Source organism: Camelus dromedarius, chromosome 2 (genome assembly GCF_036321535.1).
Source record: "Camelus dromedarius isolate mCamDro1 chromosome 2, mCamDro1.pat, whole genome shotgun sequence".
Lineage (NCBI taxonomy): Eukaryota > Metazoa > Chordata > Mammalia > Artiodactyla > Camelidae > Camelus > Camelus dromedarius.
Genome location: NC_087437.1, coordinates 44,529,735 through 44,545,182, shown reverse-complemented (window position 1 = coordinate 44,545,182; position 15,448 = coordinate 44,529,735). Strand labels below are relative to the sequence as shown.

The 15,448-nt window shown below is 35.4% G+C and overlaps 1 protein-coding gene across 9 annotated transcripts in view; it reads right to left on the bottom strand.

The window, feature by feature from the left end:
* NAALADL2 (N-acetylated alpha-linked acidic dipeptidase like 2) overlaps window positions 1-15,448 on the bottom strand; it is a 1,176,025-nt gene that overhangs the window by 436,675 nt on the left and 723,902 nt on the right. For all 9 annotated transcript variants that reach the window (XM_031451310.2, XM_031451333.2, XM_031451340.2 and 6 more), the window contains one exon: window positions 10,606-10,747. In XM_031451310.2, the coding sequence (XP_031307170.1) occupies window positions 10,606-10,747 (142 nt within the window). The remainder of the gene's footprint in view (window positions 1-10,605; window positions 10,748-15,448) is intronic.

Sequence of the window (15,448 nt, the reverse complement as noted above, 5' to 3'; positions counted from 1 at the left end):
ATTGAAATGACTGAGACTTTCAGAGTTTCTCTGTGAAACACACAACTTAAGTGTGTTTGTGGAGCAGGTGAATACTGCAATGAGATGCAGTCTAAAAATAATTGCAAAAAAAAAATGCACATTATCTTTTTGACCTCTAGCATGAAAATGTTTGTATCTGAATTACCTTAAAAACTCTCACTTAATCATTTTTCCCAAAATAAAACTGCATTTTCTATTCTGTCACTGAAATGGGGGAAAAAAATCACCTGAGGGACTGGTTAGAGAAGGCTGCTTATGAATTTTGTTCAAATTTGTATTTTAAAAAGTAAGATTTTTGAACATGGTTAGCAATGAACCAGAACAGATCACGCTGAGTAGAAGATTAGTTGGGATACACTGATTTTCCAGACTATAGACTATACCAAAAATTCAATTACAAATCTAATTACAACTTTAATTGTTAAACAATCAAACAGGTGATTTTTTTTGTTGCTAGTTGTTTGTTTCCTGCTGACTCAAAAGCAGGTGCACCTGCAGGTGTTAAACTTTGCCATCATATGTGACATAATCAGCCCTGGCCTTTCCTACCTTCTGGATTACTTTTTACACTATATCCCAAGCTACCAAACCTGTAAAAGCTGAGGTACAAACCATACATCTCTGCGTAAGGGCATAAAGCTGGGGAAGGATTTGCAGCAGGAAGGGGAAGGGGCAGGCGCTTCAGGCCAGCAGTCCCACAGCAGGTTTGACTGAATGATAGTCCTGCCAGATGCTCCTCTGAAAATGAACTCCATGGTCAAATAAATTTGAGAAATCTTCCTGACTACAGTGCCTTTGGAATTTTGGGGAAAAAAACAATACAGTAATAATAGGTTTAAAAGTTCTATAGTAAAGAAATCTGTGTAGCTTAGTTTAACCCTCTATTTCCTTAAAAATTTTACTGAATATATTTTTGTAAATGTTATCTAGTCCAAAACCTAAGAAATTAACAGGAAGGGTAGGGAAAAAAGAGAAGAAAGGTCTTCCAGAGCTCCTGTGTCTAACAGAAAGCTCTGAGGATACTCAGTAATCACACAGGGATTTATGTATGTAAGTCACTGTCTTTGTGACTATACAGGTAGTGTCACTTCATGGAACTGAGGTATCAAGCAAAGAAAGTTCATTACCTGACTTATTTCCACCAGACAGAGCTAGTTTGACATGCAAAAGAGGTCCCAAAGTCTGGCCTTTGACTTATTACAAAAGCAGTCCACATTTATATTCCTCAAAAGTCCAACACTGAGAAGGCTATATCTCAAAAACATAATATTCCAAAGTTTTAATTTTTCAACTCTTACTAAAAAATTTAGAACTGAGTGGCCGTTGATAGGCAAAACACGAGGAGAACACATTTTTTCATCTAGGATGCATCTCTCAAATGAAATCGTATGGGACCGAAATTTACAATGCCAGCAGTTTGAAGCAAATGCAATAACACTTTAAAGTAGCATTACAAGATTTATTTTTACATACTTAAAATTCAAAAACTCTTCAGAGAATACTGCAAATGGAAAATGTTTACTTTAGGAGCACTCAACTATGTTTTGGTTCAACATTAACCCATAAAAGAATTCATGAAGCATACCCTACATGTGGTTCTTAGAGCCTGCTGTGTAAATAGATTTTAAATAATTCAAGTGGTAAAAAAGACAGTCTTCAATTCTCCAAGATTATATACAGAAACAGTCTCATGGATGATCTAAAACAGCAGACAACCACCACATTTTGCATGAAATCACATTGTTTTAGATATTTACTCTGCAGCACTCATCCAAGAGCTTTCCTTAATGATGGAAACACTCTGTAATTGTTCCATGTGTCTACAGAGCATGTGAAATGCAAGGAGTATGACTACATCTTATGTTTTACTTAATTATAATTAATTTAATTTAAAATTGAATAGCCACATAGGCTATTGGCTTCTACATTGGACAGTGTAGCTCTGGTCCTTCTAACTCATGACCAAGAATGGAATTAAAGACAAATATCTGGTGGACATTGTAATATCCTGTCCAGATGTTCCAAGGTGATACTCTGTTCTGTCCATACCTGCCGCTGTGAGTCCTATCAGCAGGCAGTCACCAGCTGTTACACTTTTCAGGGTTGGCCTGGGTCACAGAGCATCACCTTGCCCAGTGATGTGACTTTCTTGGGGAGGCACACATCCAAAGACTGACGGCAGATGAGGCTCAAAGCCTGGTCATGTGGTCCATTAATGGACAGTTCTGGTAGACCACCTATCCCCAGTGGTGCCCTGCTGTGTAGTTCCACGTTCCCCTCTGGCCAATCCCGCCTGTGCCCCTGCTTTCTCCTAGGTGCTGATCTCAAACAACAATCCTGCCAACTAAACTCTCAGTTGCTGCTTCTGGAGAACCTAACCATCGACAAACTCTAAGAAGTAGTAATGGAAAGATTTTTAGAATAACTGCTAAATGAAAAAAAAAAGTACCAACAAGTTTACATTTCATGTAAAACTGAAGGGAAAAGAAGGAAATACACATGTATCTGCTTAATTTCTACACGCACAAATACAGAGAAGACCAATGGGAGATAAGTGAACTGCGGTGGAAGAGCCGAGGTGGGAGGACAGTGACACTCAGAGCACTCACTTTGTGTGATTTTGACTTTTGGAACTATGTTCTATTTTACACAAAAAAGAGAAAAACTAATCAAAATGAAATATAAATAGAAATGAATGAATTTAAATATATTTCAAATAAATAGCAGCCACTAAAGGGGGAAATAAAGAACTAGCCTAATTTTTTGATCAAAGTCTTTTTACCGCATGTCTTTGGTTCAAAGGTCAAATGCAATATATATATATATACACACACATATACACACACACACACACACATAAATACATAAAACAAAGTAAACTTTCTTTAATGCACACATTGCACCCTGTATTTGTATAGTAAACTTTCATATGAATGGTCAGTACAGGTAACATATTTTAGCATATTTATAAATACCTAAAATAAGATAATAAGTAAGTATATTTAGGAAACAAATGATTGTTAGTGAAATTCAATATCAAATTCATAGGGCTGCTGCTAATGCAGGGGATTAAAATAAACTACGACAATAAATTGATAATGTAGCCCATCACTTCTGTTGGGAAATTTAGAAAGATCTCATTTATATTCTTCTACCACCTCCACAGTTTCCCTCCTACAAAGTATGTAACTTATGTTGCAACATCTCACACTTCAGTTATTGCCCTTTGCAATTTATGTATGATGTACTATGACCGACAAATAGGCAGTTTTGTATCTTGGTTTATTTAGCTATTTTTCCATCTGAATTTTGATTTAGCTTATACTGAATTTGAAGTGAAACTCTAAGGAAACCAACTATTTCTTTATTAGCATAGCTTTCGCAAAAGAAGAAGAAAAGCATATGTAGGTATCTATACACACACACACGTAACAAAGAGGTGAATAAAAACAGATTGTTGGAAAGACCAACTACTACAACCAATTAAATGTCAAAAAGCTGGATAATCTGGAAGGACTGGATAAATCCCTATTTAATACATAATCTACCAAGACTGAATTACGAAGCAACAGAAAATATGAACTGACAATTTACCAGTAAGGAGACTGACTTAATAATTAAAAACCTCCTCCCTCCCCCAAAAAAGTCCAGGATCAGACAGCATCACTGGTGAATTCTACCAAACATTTAAATAAAATTTAACACCAATCCTTCTCAAACTCCTCCAAAAAACAGAAGAGGAAGAAATACTAAATTCATTTTACAAAGTCAGCATTACCCTGATGCCAAAGCCAGTTAAGGACAACACATACACACAAAAAATTACAGCCCAATAGTCCCTGAGGAACACAGATGCAAAAAAATCTCACAAAACAGTATCAAACTGAAGTAAGCAATATACTAAAAGGATCTTATATAATGATCAAGTGGGATTTATTTCTGAGATGCAAAGATGGTTCCACATACACAAAGGATAAATATATGATCATCTAAATGGGTCAAGGAAAAGCACTTGAAAAAAATCAACATCCTTTCAATGATAAAACCCCCAACAAATTGGATATAGATGGAATATAGATCAACATATTAAAGGGCACATAAGACAAGCCCACAACTAACGTCACACTCAATACTGAAAAGCAAACTTTTCCTCTAGGGATGAGAAACAAAACAAGGGTGGTCACTCTCTCTGCTTCTATTCAGCATAATACTGAGTTGCATGAGTTCTTTACATATTTTGAATATTAATCCCTTATCAGATATATGATTTTCAAATATGTTCTCCCATTCAGTAGGTAGTCTTTTCATCTGGTTGATGGTTTTCTCTGCTGTGCAAAGCTTTCTAGTTTGTTGTATTTCCAATTATTTTTGCTTATGCTGCCTTTGCTTTTGGTGTCAAATACAAAACATCGCTGCCAAGACCAATGTAAAGGGTCTTACCCCACTATGTTTTATTCTAGTGGTTGTATATGTTCATGTCTTAATTTCAAGTTTCTTTTTCATTTTGAGTCAAGTTTTGTGGATGGTGTAAAATAAAAGTACAGTTTTGTTCTTTTGCATATGGATATCTAGTTTCCCCAGCACCATTTTTTGAAAAAACTACCTTTCCCCCATTGTTATTCTTGGCTTCATTGTTGTAAATTAAATATATATGTGTGTTTTTATGAGCAGCTAATACACTACATGGCATACTGATTTTCTAAGAATAACCACTCAAAAATGTTTCTGAAAGCTATGATCTTAGACACTTCAACAATAAATTGGAAATTTCCAATTTTTTGGAACCAAGAAATCTAAGAAAACTTGTTACCAAAATAATATTTCAAAATGAAATTTAGATTTTTTAAAAGTAGTTTGAATTTAAACAATCTATTTTTCAATATGTTGCAAAATAAGCTTTCTGAAAAAAATTCACACTGTGTAATAATGAGCTCCTCTTTAAATGGTTCTCAGAAACTGTGTTGAACAATATTTCATGTAAATAGGAAGGATTTGGGACACATACGAGAGCCACCACTGACAGTAAAGTAGTAAGAATACAGACACTTATTTTTTCCCAACCAAATGACAAGGCATTTCATGCTGTGAATATCTAACTCCACTTTGACAACTAAGCACATATTTATATTTTCTGCTATTCTAGTTTTACACTGTCTCAATTGATTTAGTGCCAACTCAAGTCAGTCTTTCAACATGTGTCCAGGTAACTGGACCAAGAACATCTGGTGAAGACTTGCCACAAATTACAGTGATATGCTTTATTCTTTGAATGCTTTTGGTTGGCAGAGGTGATGTTGAACAGACAGTAGGTAAACAAACACACACATCCACTGAATTGTAACACTAGGAATACTAAATAAACTGTGTCGTTTGATACACTTCAATAGAGTAAAACGATGGAAACGATTTTCCTCTCCAGAATTTAAAACAAAAAGAAAACAAAAAAAAGGTTTTTAACAGAGAAGGGGACAAAGACAGAAAGCTTTAAATCAGGATGGATTTCAGGAAATCGGGTATAATGAGAATCAAGTCTAAGTCAAGAGAAAAGAAATATCTTGGGTTTCAGTTAAATAGTAGCCCAGAGATTATAGCCAGGCAGTTATCTGGAGACGATACTAAATTTAAAATCTCCTCGTAGCCTACAGAGTTTTCAGAAGATGTATTATTAAGGGAAATAATACAGAAAAGGATTTCTAACTCCTAATACCATCTCTAGTCCTTCAGATGTCTGACAATCTTAATGCCTAGAAATCGGGATAGGATTTTCTTTTCTATGTTTCAACATAGACAAAATCGAATACTCCTTAATGACATTAAGCTCTCATTTCTCTGTTTATGCTCACCCCACAGATTTTTTGTTTTGAGCTTTACCTTATGTACCAAGTTAATGATTTTAGGCCAAGCACAACTCTGATTGTAAGTGATCACTGGTGTTATAATTATAACTAGATACTGTAAATGTCAGTTCTCATGCCCCATTTATCTGAGTCCTTAGATAACATGATCACGCTTCTTGTGCTCCAAGTGTGAGAATAAAATTGTGCTATTTATATGCTAAAGTCTCTTAGAATTCTAAAATTATATGGTTCTAGGGAATAAGGTTTGCTTGGATCATAGTTTAATGTAGTTAAAACACTCCTGGCAAGTTGGTGGAAGCAGTTGTAATAAAGTTTGATAGTCTGAACATTTAATCTTTGAAATGTTTGATAACTTATCAAAGGAATTAAGAGACTAGACTTCTGATATCCTACTATCTTAAATGGAATTTATAAGTGTTTTGAATCAATGCAATCTCTGCTCTTCTGAGTGGTGAAAGAGATGCAAGAGAGTTCACAGAAGCATTTAAGGAGAAGAGTTATGTTTAAGTGTTTCTACATCCTTTTTTTTTTAAAGTATAGTCCAGGATCAGAATTATCAGGCAAGTAGTCGTTATTAAGAGAACAACTTATTCCTCAACAAGCGTTTACTCAGAGCCTCCGAGTACAGAAATGGGGCTGAGGATGCAGAATACATATGTTCCTCAGTCCTGATTAGTGTGGAGGCAGCGATACAAGATGCTGAAAGAACAGTAACGTGAGGTCACAAAGTTTAGGTCAGTAGCCCCAGTGGTCAAATTCAGATGTTGCAGATAAAGAAAGGTACAGATTCTCTAGCTCAGTGATCCTCAAAATTCAGCTGCATCAGAGTTACCTGGAGAATTCATTAGAAGATAGATGACTGGGTGCCTTCCAGAGAGTTTCTATTTAAATTTAAGGTGGAGCTCAAAATTTTGCACTTCCTTACAATCTTGTGAGGCATGTAATAGTATAATCCTCCTTTTTATTCTATAAAGAATAAGGCTCAGAGTAGTTAATTAACATGCCAAATGAAGCTAAAGGCTCATTCTTGTTAAAAGAATGATGAATTATTTTCTGTGTTAGAGGGGCAAAGATTTTAAAATTTTTTTACTCTTTGCTCTGATTCAATCATGATCAAGAATTATTTGGATAAGCAACAAGACTTATTGAGCAGAACTATAAGATCATGCATTTGTTTGAACAATCCATTTGGGTTATGCATTGTGGAAGAGTGTGTTGATATTCTTGGTTTTTGTTTTTTTTTAACTACTTAAACATATATAAAAATTGTGGTATACTTTCCAGCAGTAAAAGGGAATAACTAATGTCTATAACCATGAATAAATATCACAGACATTATTCTGAGCAAAAAAATCTGCACACAACAGAATACATACCTTGTGTTTCCATTTTTATGATGATCTAAAATTGTGTACCATGAAAATGTGAAACTGGTGGCTAGCTGGTGTTGGTGACAGGGAATTACTCTGAAGTGACTCAGAGAACCTTTGGAGGTGACAGGAATGTTCAAATGCAGAATAGAGATGGAGATTACATGGCTGTATCCTTTTGTCAGTTAGGATGTATGTGTAAATTTTACTTGGAAAGGTAAGTGGTGCTATGGGGTATGTGGGGATGTACAGGCAAAACAGAAATGGTAGACTGCAGATAGCCAATGAAGCTGGTTGAGGTAGATGGAGGGTTCATTGAGCTATTCTCTCTATTTTGTACACATTATAAAACAGACAAAGAGAGGATTCAAGATAGTAGCATAGGAAGATCTGAACTCATCTCCTCCCACAGACAAAATGAATCTACAACTACACATGGAATAAATCCAGTGGAAAGGGACTTGGAAACTGGATGAACAGAGCTTCTACAGCAAAGTGTACAAGGACAGCATGAAGGTGAGTAAGCGAGGCAGAGATATGATCTCAACAAGGGAAAAAAAGAAAAACACATCCCAGGCTCAGAAATCCACAACTGTGAATAATCACAAACGTATGGATCTTTATCCTGAGGAGCAATGGGTTGAGCTCCACATAAGGCATCTCAACCCCTAGATCCTGCACAAGACAAACAAGCCCCAAAACACGGCTTTGAAAAGCCAATGAGAAATATGTTTAGGAAAACTACAGAACTGCAGGGAATGAAAAACTTCTTCTTAGAAAGGGCTTACAGGCAGACTCCTTTAGCCTGAAAATCAGCACCAAACACCAGATTGGAAAGCACATGAAATATAGGTGAAGGAGATGTACTGCCTAATCTTAAAGTTTCTGCTAGAAAGTAACCAGCTGGGGCACTTAAAACAGACAACTACTTACAAGAACGTTATTTGTGAACTTCACAGTGACCATAAGGAAACAATTTATATTAAATACACAAAGGAAAATGAGAAAGAAATCTAAATGTAACACTAAAGAAAACCACCAAAACATAAGGAAGGAAAGAAAGAGAAGAAAAAACAGAAAACAATAAACAAAATGTCAATAAGTACATATCTATCAATAATTACTTTAAATGTAAATGAACTAAAGTAGCTAATCAAAAGACGGAGGGGCAAAATACATTAAAAAACAAGACTTAACTGTTATCTAGTTAAGAGACTCACTTCATTAAGAAATGACACACACAGAAAGAAAATGAAGGGGTGAAAAAATATATTCCATGCAAATGGGAATGAAAAAGCTGGAGTAGCTATACTCGTATCAGACAAAATAGACTTTAAAACAAAAACTATAATAAAAGACAAAGAAGGGTATTACATAATTTAAAAAGTGTCAATGCAGCAAGAAGATAAAACATTTACAAATGTATATGCACCCAACAGAGGAGCACCAAGGTATATAAAGCAAATATTAATGGACTTAAACGGAGAACTTGAAAGCAATACAATAATAGTAGGGACTTTAACAACCCACTTACATCAAGTTCATATCAATTCAGGCCTACATCAGGAAGCAAGAAAAATTCCAAATAAATAAGCTATCTTTACATCTAAAGGAACTAGAAAACAAAGAACAAATGAGGCCCCAAATTAGCAGAAAGAAGGAAATAATAAAGATCAGAATGGAAATAAATGAAATATAGACTAAAGAAAACAAAAGAAAACATCAATGAAACTAAGAGCAAGTGATTTGAAAAGATTAAAAAAAAGTCAACAAGCCTTTAGCTAGACTAACCAAGAAAAAAAGAGAGGACACAAATAAATAGCATCATAAATGAGACAAGTTATAACTGTAATCAGAGAAATACACAGGATCACAGGAGACTACTACAATCATATGTCAACAAATTGTACTACTTAAAAGAAATGGATACATTTCTAGAAACAAAGTCCCTAAGACTAAATCATGAAGAAACAGAAAATATGAACAGACCAATTATTAGTAAGGAGATTTAAACAGGAATCAAAAATCTCCTAACAAACAAAGCCCAGGACCAGACGGCTTCATTAGCAAATTCTACAAAACAGTCAAAACAGATGTAATACCTGTTCTTCTCTCAGTGTTAACACAAAATGTTCAAAGATGATTTAATACTTATCTTCCAAAAAACTGAGAGGGAGGGAAACCTTCCAAACAGTTTACAAATCCAGCATTACCCTGATACTAAAACCACACAAGAACACTACAGAAAAGGAAAATTACAGCCCAGTATCACTGATTAACACAGATACAAAAATCCTCAACAAACTATTAAAAAAAAACAAAAAAACAAATCCAACAATACTTTAAAAGGATTATCCATCATGATCAAGTGGGATTTATTACAGGGAAGCAAGGATAATTCAACATCTACAAAATAATCAATGTGATACATCATATTAACAAAATGAAGAATCAAAATCATTTAATTATCTCAAAAGTTGCAGAAAAAGCATCTGACAAGTAACTGTCAACCAAGTAGATATAGAGGGAACAAACCACAACATAGTAAGGCCATATATGACAAACCCACAGCTAAGAACATACTCAATGATGAAAATCTAAAAGCTTTTTCTCTGAAATCAAGAACAAGGCAAGTATACCACTCTTGCCACTTTTATTCAACCTAGAATTAGAAATTTTAGTCACAGCAACTAGTCAATAAAGTAAACAAAAACACCCAAATCAGGAAGGAGTAAAACTGTCACTATTTGCAGATGACACTATATTATACATAGAAAGACCCCACCAAAAAGATGTTAGAACTAATAAATGCATTCAGAAGTAAGGCTGCAGGATACAAAATCAATATACAGAAATCTGTGGCATTTCTCTACACTAATAATGAACTATTAGAAAGCGAAGTTAAGAAAACAGTTTCATTACATCAAAAGAATAAAATATCTAGGAATAAATTTAACTAAGTAGGTGGAAGACTTGCACACTGTAAGACACTGATGAAAGAAGTAGAAGACACAAAATAAACTGACAGCATTCTTCAAGCATCAAGTTAGTAAAAGAAAAACCGAGGAATTGCTTCATTTTGAAGAGGGTTAAGGCTACAACACATAAAACGTTCTCTCTCTGTTTGCAATACTGTAATTTATTGAGACAAAAATCTATTACAGACTTTTCAGGAAGTTTTATTTCAAAAAATGAGTAGTCTATAACTTTGGGAAGATAAAAATTTTGCTTTTTAAAATATGGAGTGTTAAGTATTCTTCACCTTTACTAACCATTGATTACTTTAGGTAGCACGTACTTATAAATTACAACCTTGTAATGCTTACAAGAATAATAAGGAATAACAATGAACTTACCAACACTTGGATAACCAGGCGTAGAAGGGTCTCCTCCTGGATTCAGGGACACCATGAAGCTAAGATTTGCAGTCTTTGGTAAATCACAGGGGTCAATATATAGAAGAACACCTCCAAATCCAGCCTTTTCCAATAAGAAAAGCTAAAAGAGGAGAACAAATTGTTAAAAATATCATCATATGCATTAGAAGTTCATATACTGCTATTTCATAGATGGGACTAAGGTAAAGTGATGCCCTTTTCTGTTTTCCTTTTAAAATAAGCAGACAATTCAAATTTCCTCACTATCAAAGCCCAGTCAGAGAGTTATCCTACCGACCTCTTTCTTTTCTGTCTCAACAATATTTAAGCTGCATTCTGATAGTATTTATATTTGATTTCAGTCGTCAGCCTTTAGAATTCCTCCCTTTTTTAATTGTCCAAGTAGATCTGGATGTTTGTACTTTTGTGAGTTTAACAAAAGATCTGCCACAGATAAATTTCAGTCGTAAAAGAAGAGCTGTTCTGACCACTGTCATGTCCTTTCCTAGAGCAGAAGACACCCAGGGTATTTTGATCTATTTCCTCCAGGGCTGAGGCTGTCACAACATCTGCTAAAATGCTGAAAACCTTTCACACTGTATGGCAACAGCCACTGTCCTGAACTCCTGAGGGCCTCCACTGTACAAGTCACTCTGGTCTCTCTGCCCTGGATGTCCCAGACAGACCCCTAAGATACAGCAACTAACAAGGATATACAGAACCACGGGATGGGCCTCCTGAATGGTCAGCTCCTGTTCTCTCTGTCATTCAGTATTTTTAAAATAGGCCCTGATTACCTCCTATGAATATACTTAATGCAAAGTTTCCTCTCTGTTCTTCAGTAAGTACACCATAGGTAAGTATGATGGCACAGATAAACTTGACATCCCAGATTCTCTTTGTTTTAACTCGTTAAATTAATTTTGGGGGGTAAAGATCTTATTCACTGTAGTGTGACTTACACGATATAAAAAATAACCATGATTTGCTAATCCTATTTGCTTCCCAGGAGAGAAGAAAATTAGAAGGACACTAGGGAATAACGGGAGAGTATGACTCAGAGTCCTGTTGAGTAAACGTAGTTGCTGCTCATTGTATGACTCTAGTTAACACCTATATTTCACTTTCCAGTTATTGTTTATGTGGCATATTCAGTTTTACAGTGGACTAAGCAAGGTAGCAACTTGTGTCCCAGGCTGGACCACCCCATGGGGTTAGAAATCAAGTTTTTCTTTTGTACCACTGTACACCTTGCATATACAGCAGACACATAGTTAAGAGAATTACTGAATCAAAGAATGAATGGGAAAGATGCCGATATGGCACAATAGTTACTCCTGAAGAAAAGAGCTCTGAGAAAATATTCAGGAGGTACTTCTACTGGAAAAACAAAACATAATTGTAAGTATAATATGATCTAACTACATAAAGGAAATAACATGTAGAAAAATACAAACTGACACGATCTAAGTATGCTACATTAATGGCATCTTTCCAGTGCCTTTGTTCTGTATTTTCCATTTTTAAACAAGTAATGAACAAGTATGAATTATCTTTGTAAAAAGAAAAAAACTAACATTGAGAACATAAGCTAAGTATAATTGACCAACATGTACCTTCTATAACAAACCACTCTGATCAACTTTTTCTTTTCCATCAGTGTTTTAATGAAGGTAGGGCAAGGATTCAGGGAGAGAGGAAGAATGAGAGACAGAAAAAAAGAAAATATTACGTGAATAAGAGGGCCACATTTAAGACTGACTTTCCAAATGCTCAGACTGAAGTCCTTGAAAGGCCTTCTAATGTTCAGATGCTGAAATTGCTAGTCTCTAAAAGAATAATCAATGGAATGATTTTGAATACTCTGCTTATTGCAGGAAAATATATCAAGAAAAAATATGAACTTCTCTCAAAAGCAGTTTTAAAATATTAAAAAATACTCTTTTATTATTAAAGCAATCTGTGACCATTAGTGAGTAAGAGACACACACACACACACAAAACCCCAGTGTCCCATTATCTGACCAGTCAAGAGGTAGCAAATGTTAACATGTTGGAGTTTTTAGACCCTTTTATTGGGGCTTATGCACATCCATACATATACTTACAAAATAAAACCACCTACAAAAAATACTATTTTGCAATATTGTTTTTCACTTAGTGTATACTAAACATTTGTCCACGTTGATATGTATAGTTTTGTATCATTTTAATAGCTATATACTATACACAAGTGATGTAAGTACTACTATAAAGAAAGGTCACCAAATGTTATTTAACAAACTATTCCTGACTGTTGATCACACAAATTATTTTTAATTTTTATAGTATATTGCAACAAACTTCCCTTTGGTTAAATCACTGCATAAATAACTATTTTCATGAAATATATTTTCACAGGTAGAATTTCTAGGTCAAATATAGTAACTTACAGTGAAAAAGAATATGAAAACGAATGTTCATCTAAGACTGAAGCAGTATGCTGTACACTAGAAATTGACACAACATTGTAAACTAACTCTACTTCAACAAAATATATATATATATAAAAACTCCTGTGTTCATGGTTTTTTTATCCACTCATTTTCCTCCAGAAAAGCTCTAACAAGTTATATTCTTACCAGTAATATATGTGAGTACTTGTTTCCCCTCAAAGTCACCAACATTGAATATTACTACTTTTCAAAACTATTTGTCAATCTGGCTAAAATTTATTCATTCAAATTTTTAAAAATTACTAATGAAGTTACCTTTATTTTTGCTTGTGATTTTGACAAATTGCATATTTTCTTTTGAGAATTACCTGCTCCTGAAAATTATTTTTATGATTCTTGGTCCATTCATCCATTCACAACTATATAATAAGTGTCACTTTGGTGCAGGTAACCTGCTGTCATTGGGAGGTGGAGGTAAATATGACAAGGTCTCTGCTCTTAGGAAATTCACTTTGCCAGTGGAATGACCCACAGTTTTCATCTTGAGTGCTAACTCCAATTAACTGGTCATGAATAGCCATCTGGAGAAGGATTGCGATGCCAGGTTCAGGGCAGTGGGAAGTGGTTCCATGAGAGATTTCTGCTATGGACATAAGAAAGAAGTGGCGGGCCACAAATTATTTTTTTTCAATCTGCTGATCCTGCTTTGGTGGAATTGTCAAAATATCTTTAAAAATCTCTTCTAAAATCGTAAATATGGTAACTATTTATTTAATGTCTTTGAAACCTAGTGCTTAAATTTATCTTAGCCAAAAATAAAATGCTACAGTTGCATATTTCGTCTCTTCCGATTATATTTGGTAACATGTTATGATCCCTTCTATAAATACGTATCACAATATGCTTCTATAACTGATGGCTGATAATAAAACAGTGTGGTTCAATAGCATACTGTCTTTGGCCAGAGTTGATTACCTCCCTATAGCCTTGAAGAGACACCTTTATATGTGAGTTGACCCCTCCCCCCACACCCTCTGCCTAAAATAGCTGGACCTGAGGTGGATCTCTCTTCAGTGTTGTCAGATCTGGTGCTTGATGCCATTCTTCACTGGCCATCAGAGAGCTCTTAAATAAGTAGTTTAATTCAGTGACTCAATTTCAGAAATTGTCTATTACTGGATTTCCAGTGACACTAGCAATAGAGGAAATTGCCTACATTAAATCAAATTTTAAAAAGATTCCTTTGCTTTGTTAGCATTGAATTTTGAACATGAGGTGAGGGGTGCCTAAAATGCTCAGAAGATCTATGATTCTAGTGAGATTATATTTTTAAAAATGAATTCAAAGGCAAGCCAATGCAAACAGGATGAAGCCAGGCATCACTGGACTGTCTGAGGGCAGAGTGTCCCTGGGCGCCTGGGTGAAAATTATTAGCTCTGCCCAGGACCTCTCGTAACTGGAAACCTAGACTAACGATTATACTGAGGGTCCATCTAATGCCTGAAAAGAGGGAAAATGTAAGGCCGAGATCCTTAACAAGGATCCTTGATCCTTGAACTTCAACTGTCCTTTGCTTCTCTTTCTTGAGTATTAATGTGTTAAGTTTGGGGTTCTCAGTCATGCTTACCACCTTGTAAACTAAGACAATATTTGACATTAGTAGGGCCAATCAGAACTTGGAACGGAGACACACAAAGAAAGAGTCAGGCAGATGGTGTTGGGCCTGAGTGTTGTGAGGTCATGGAGAAGCAGGCCGTAGCCACTGGCCAGGGCAGTGCACTGACCCACAAGGCTATACTCCCCCGGAAGGGGCACTGTTTCCTAATTCACACAAAGTGCCATGTGAGCAAATGGCCTCCCTATTTAGAATCAATCCTCTGACATGTGCAAACTAGTGTTCTCAGGGTGTAGAAACTGAGAGTCTTGCCAAGGCAACTGGTAACTAAAGAGGAACCAGAATTCCGAGAAAACAGAGATGAGAGCGGGCAAGAAAGGATGGCCTGCACAGAGCCCGGGGCCACCTGTGCACCCTTCGCTTGGACTGGGTGATTTTCCTCCTTTTCGCTAAGAGTGCTTCTGTTCTTTGCAAGTAAATCAAGCCATAACCAAGACAAGTGAAAAAGCATGAAACTAGGAGATGGTACTCGGTTTTACTATTGATCTGGACACTAAATAGCTCTGTGACGACTCATAGAATTTCTCCAGGCCTTGGTTTCACCATCCATAAAATGCCAGAACTGAACAATGTTATCCCCAAAGACTCATTCTGTTCTAAATTTAAAAACCACATAGTCCAATCCTATGATTTAAAAAATGTTTATGGAGACATTTATTGTACTTTCAAATATATTGTCACATATGAAATTTGCTTTTAAACTATTGGTCAG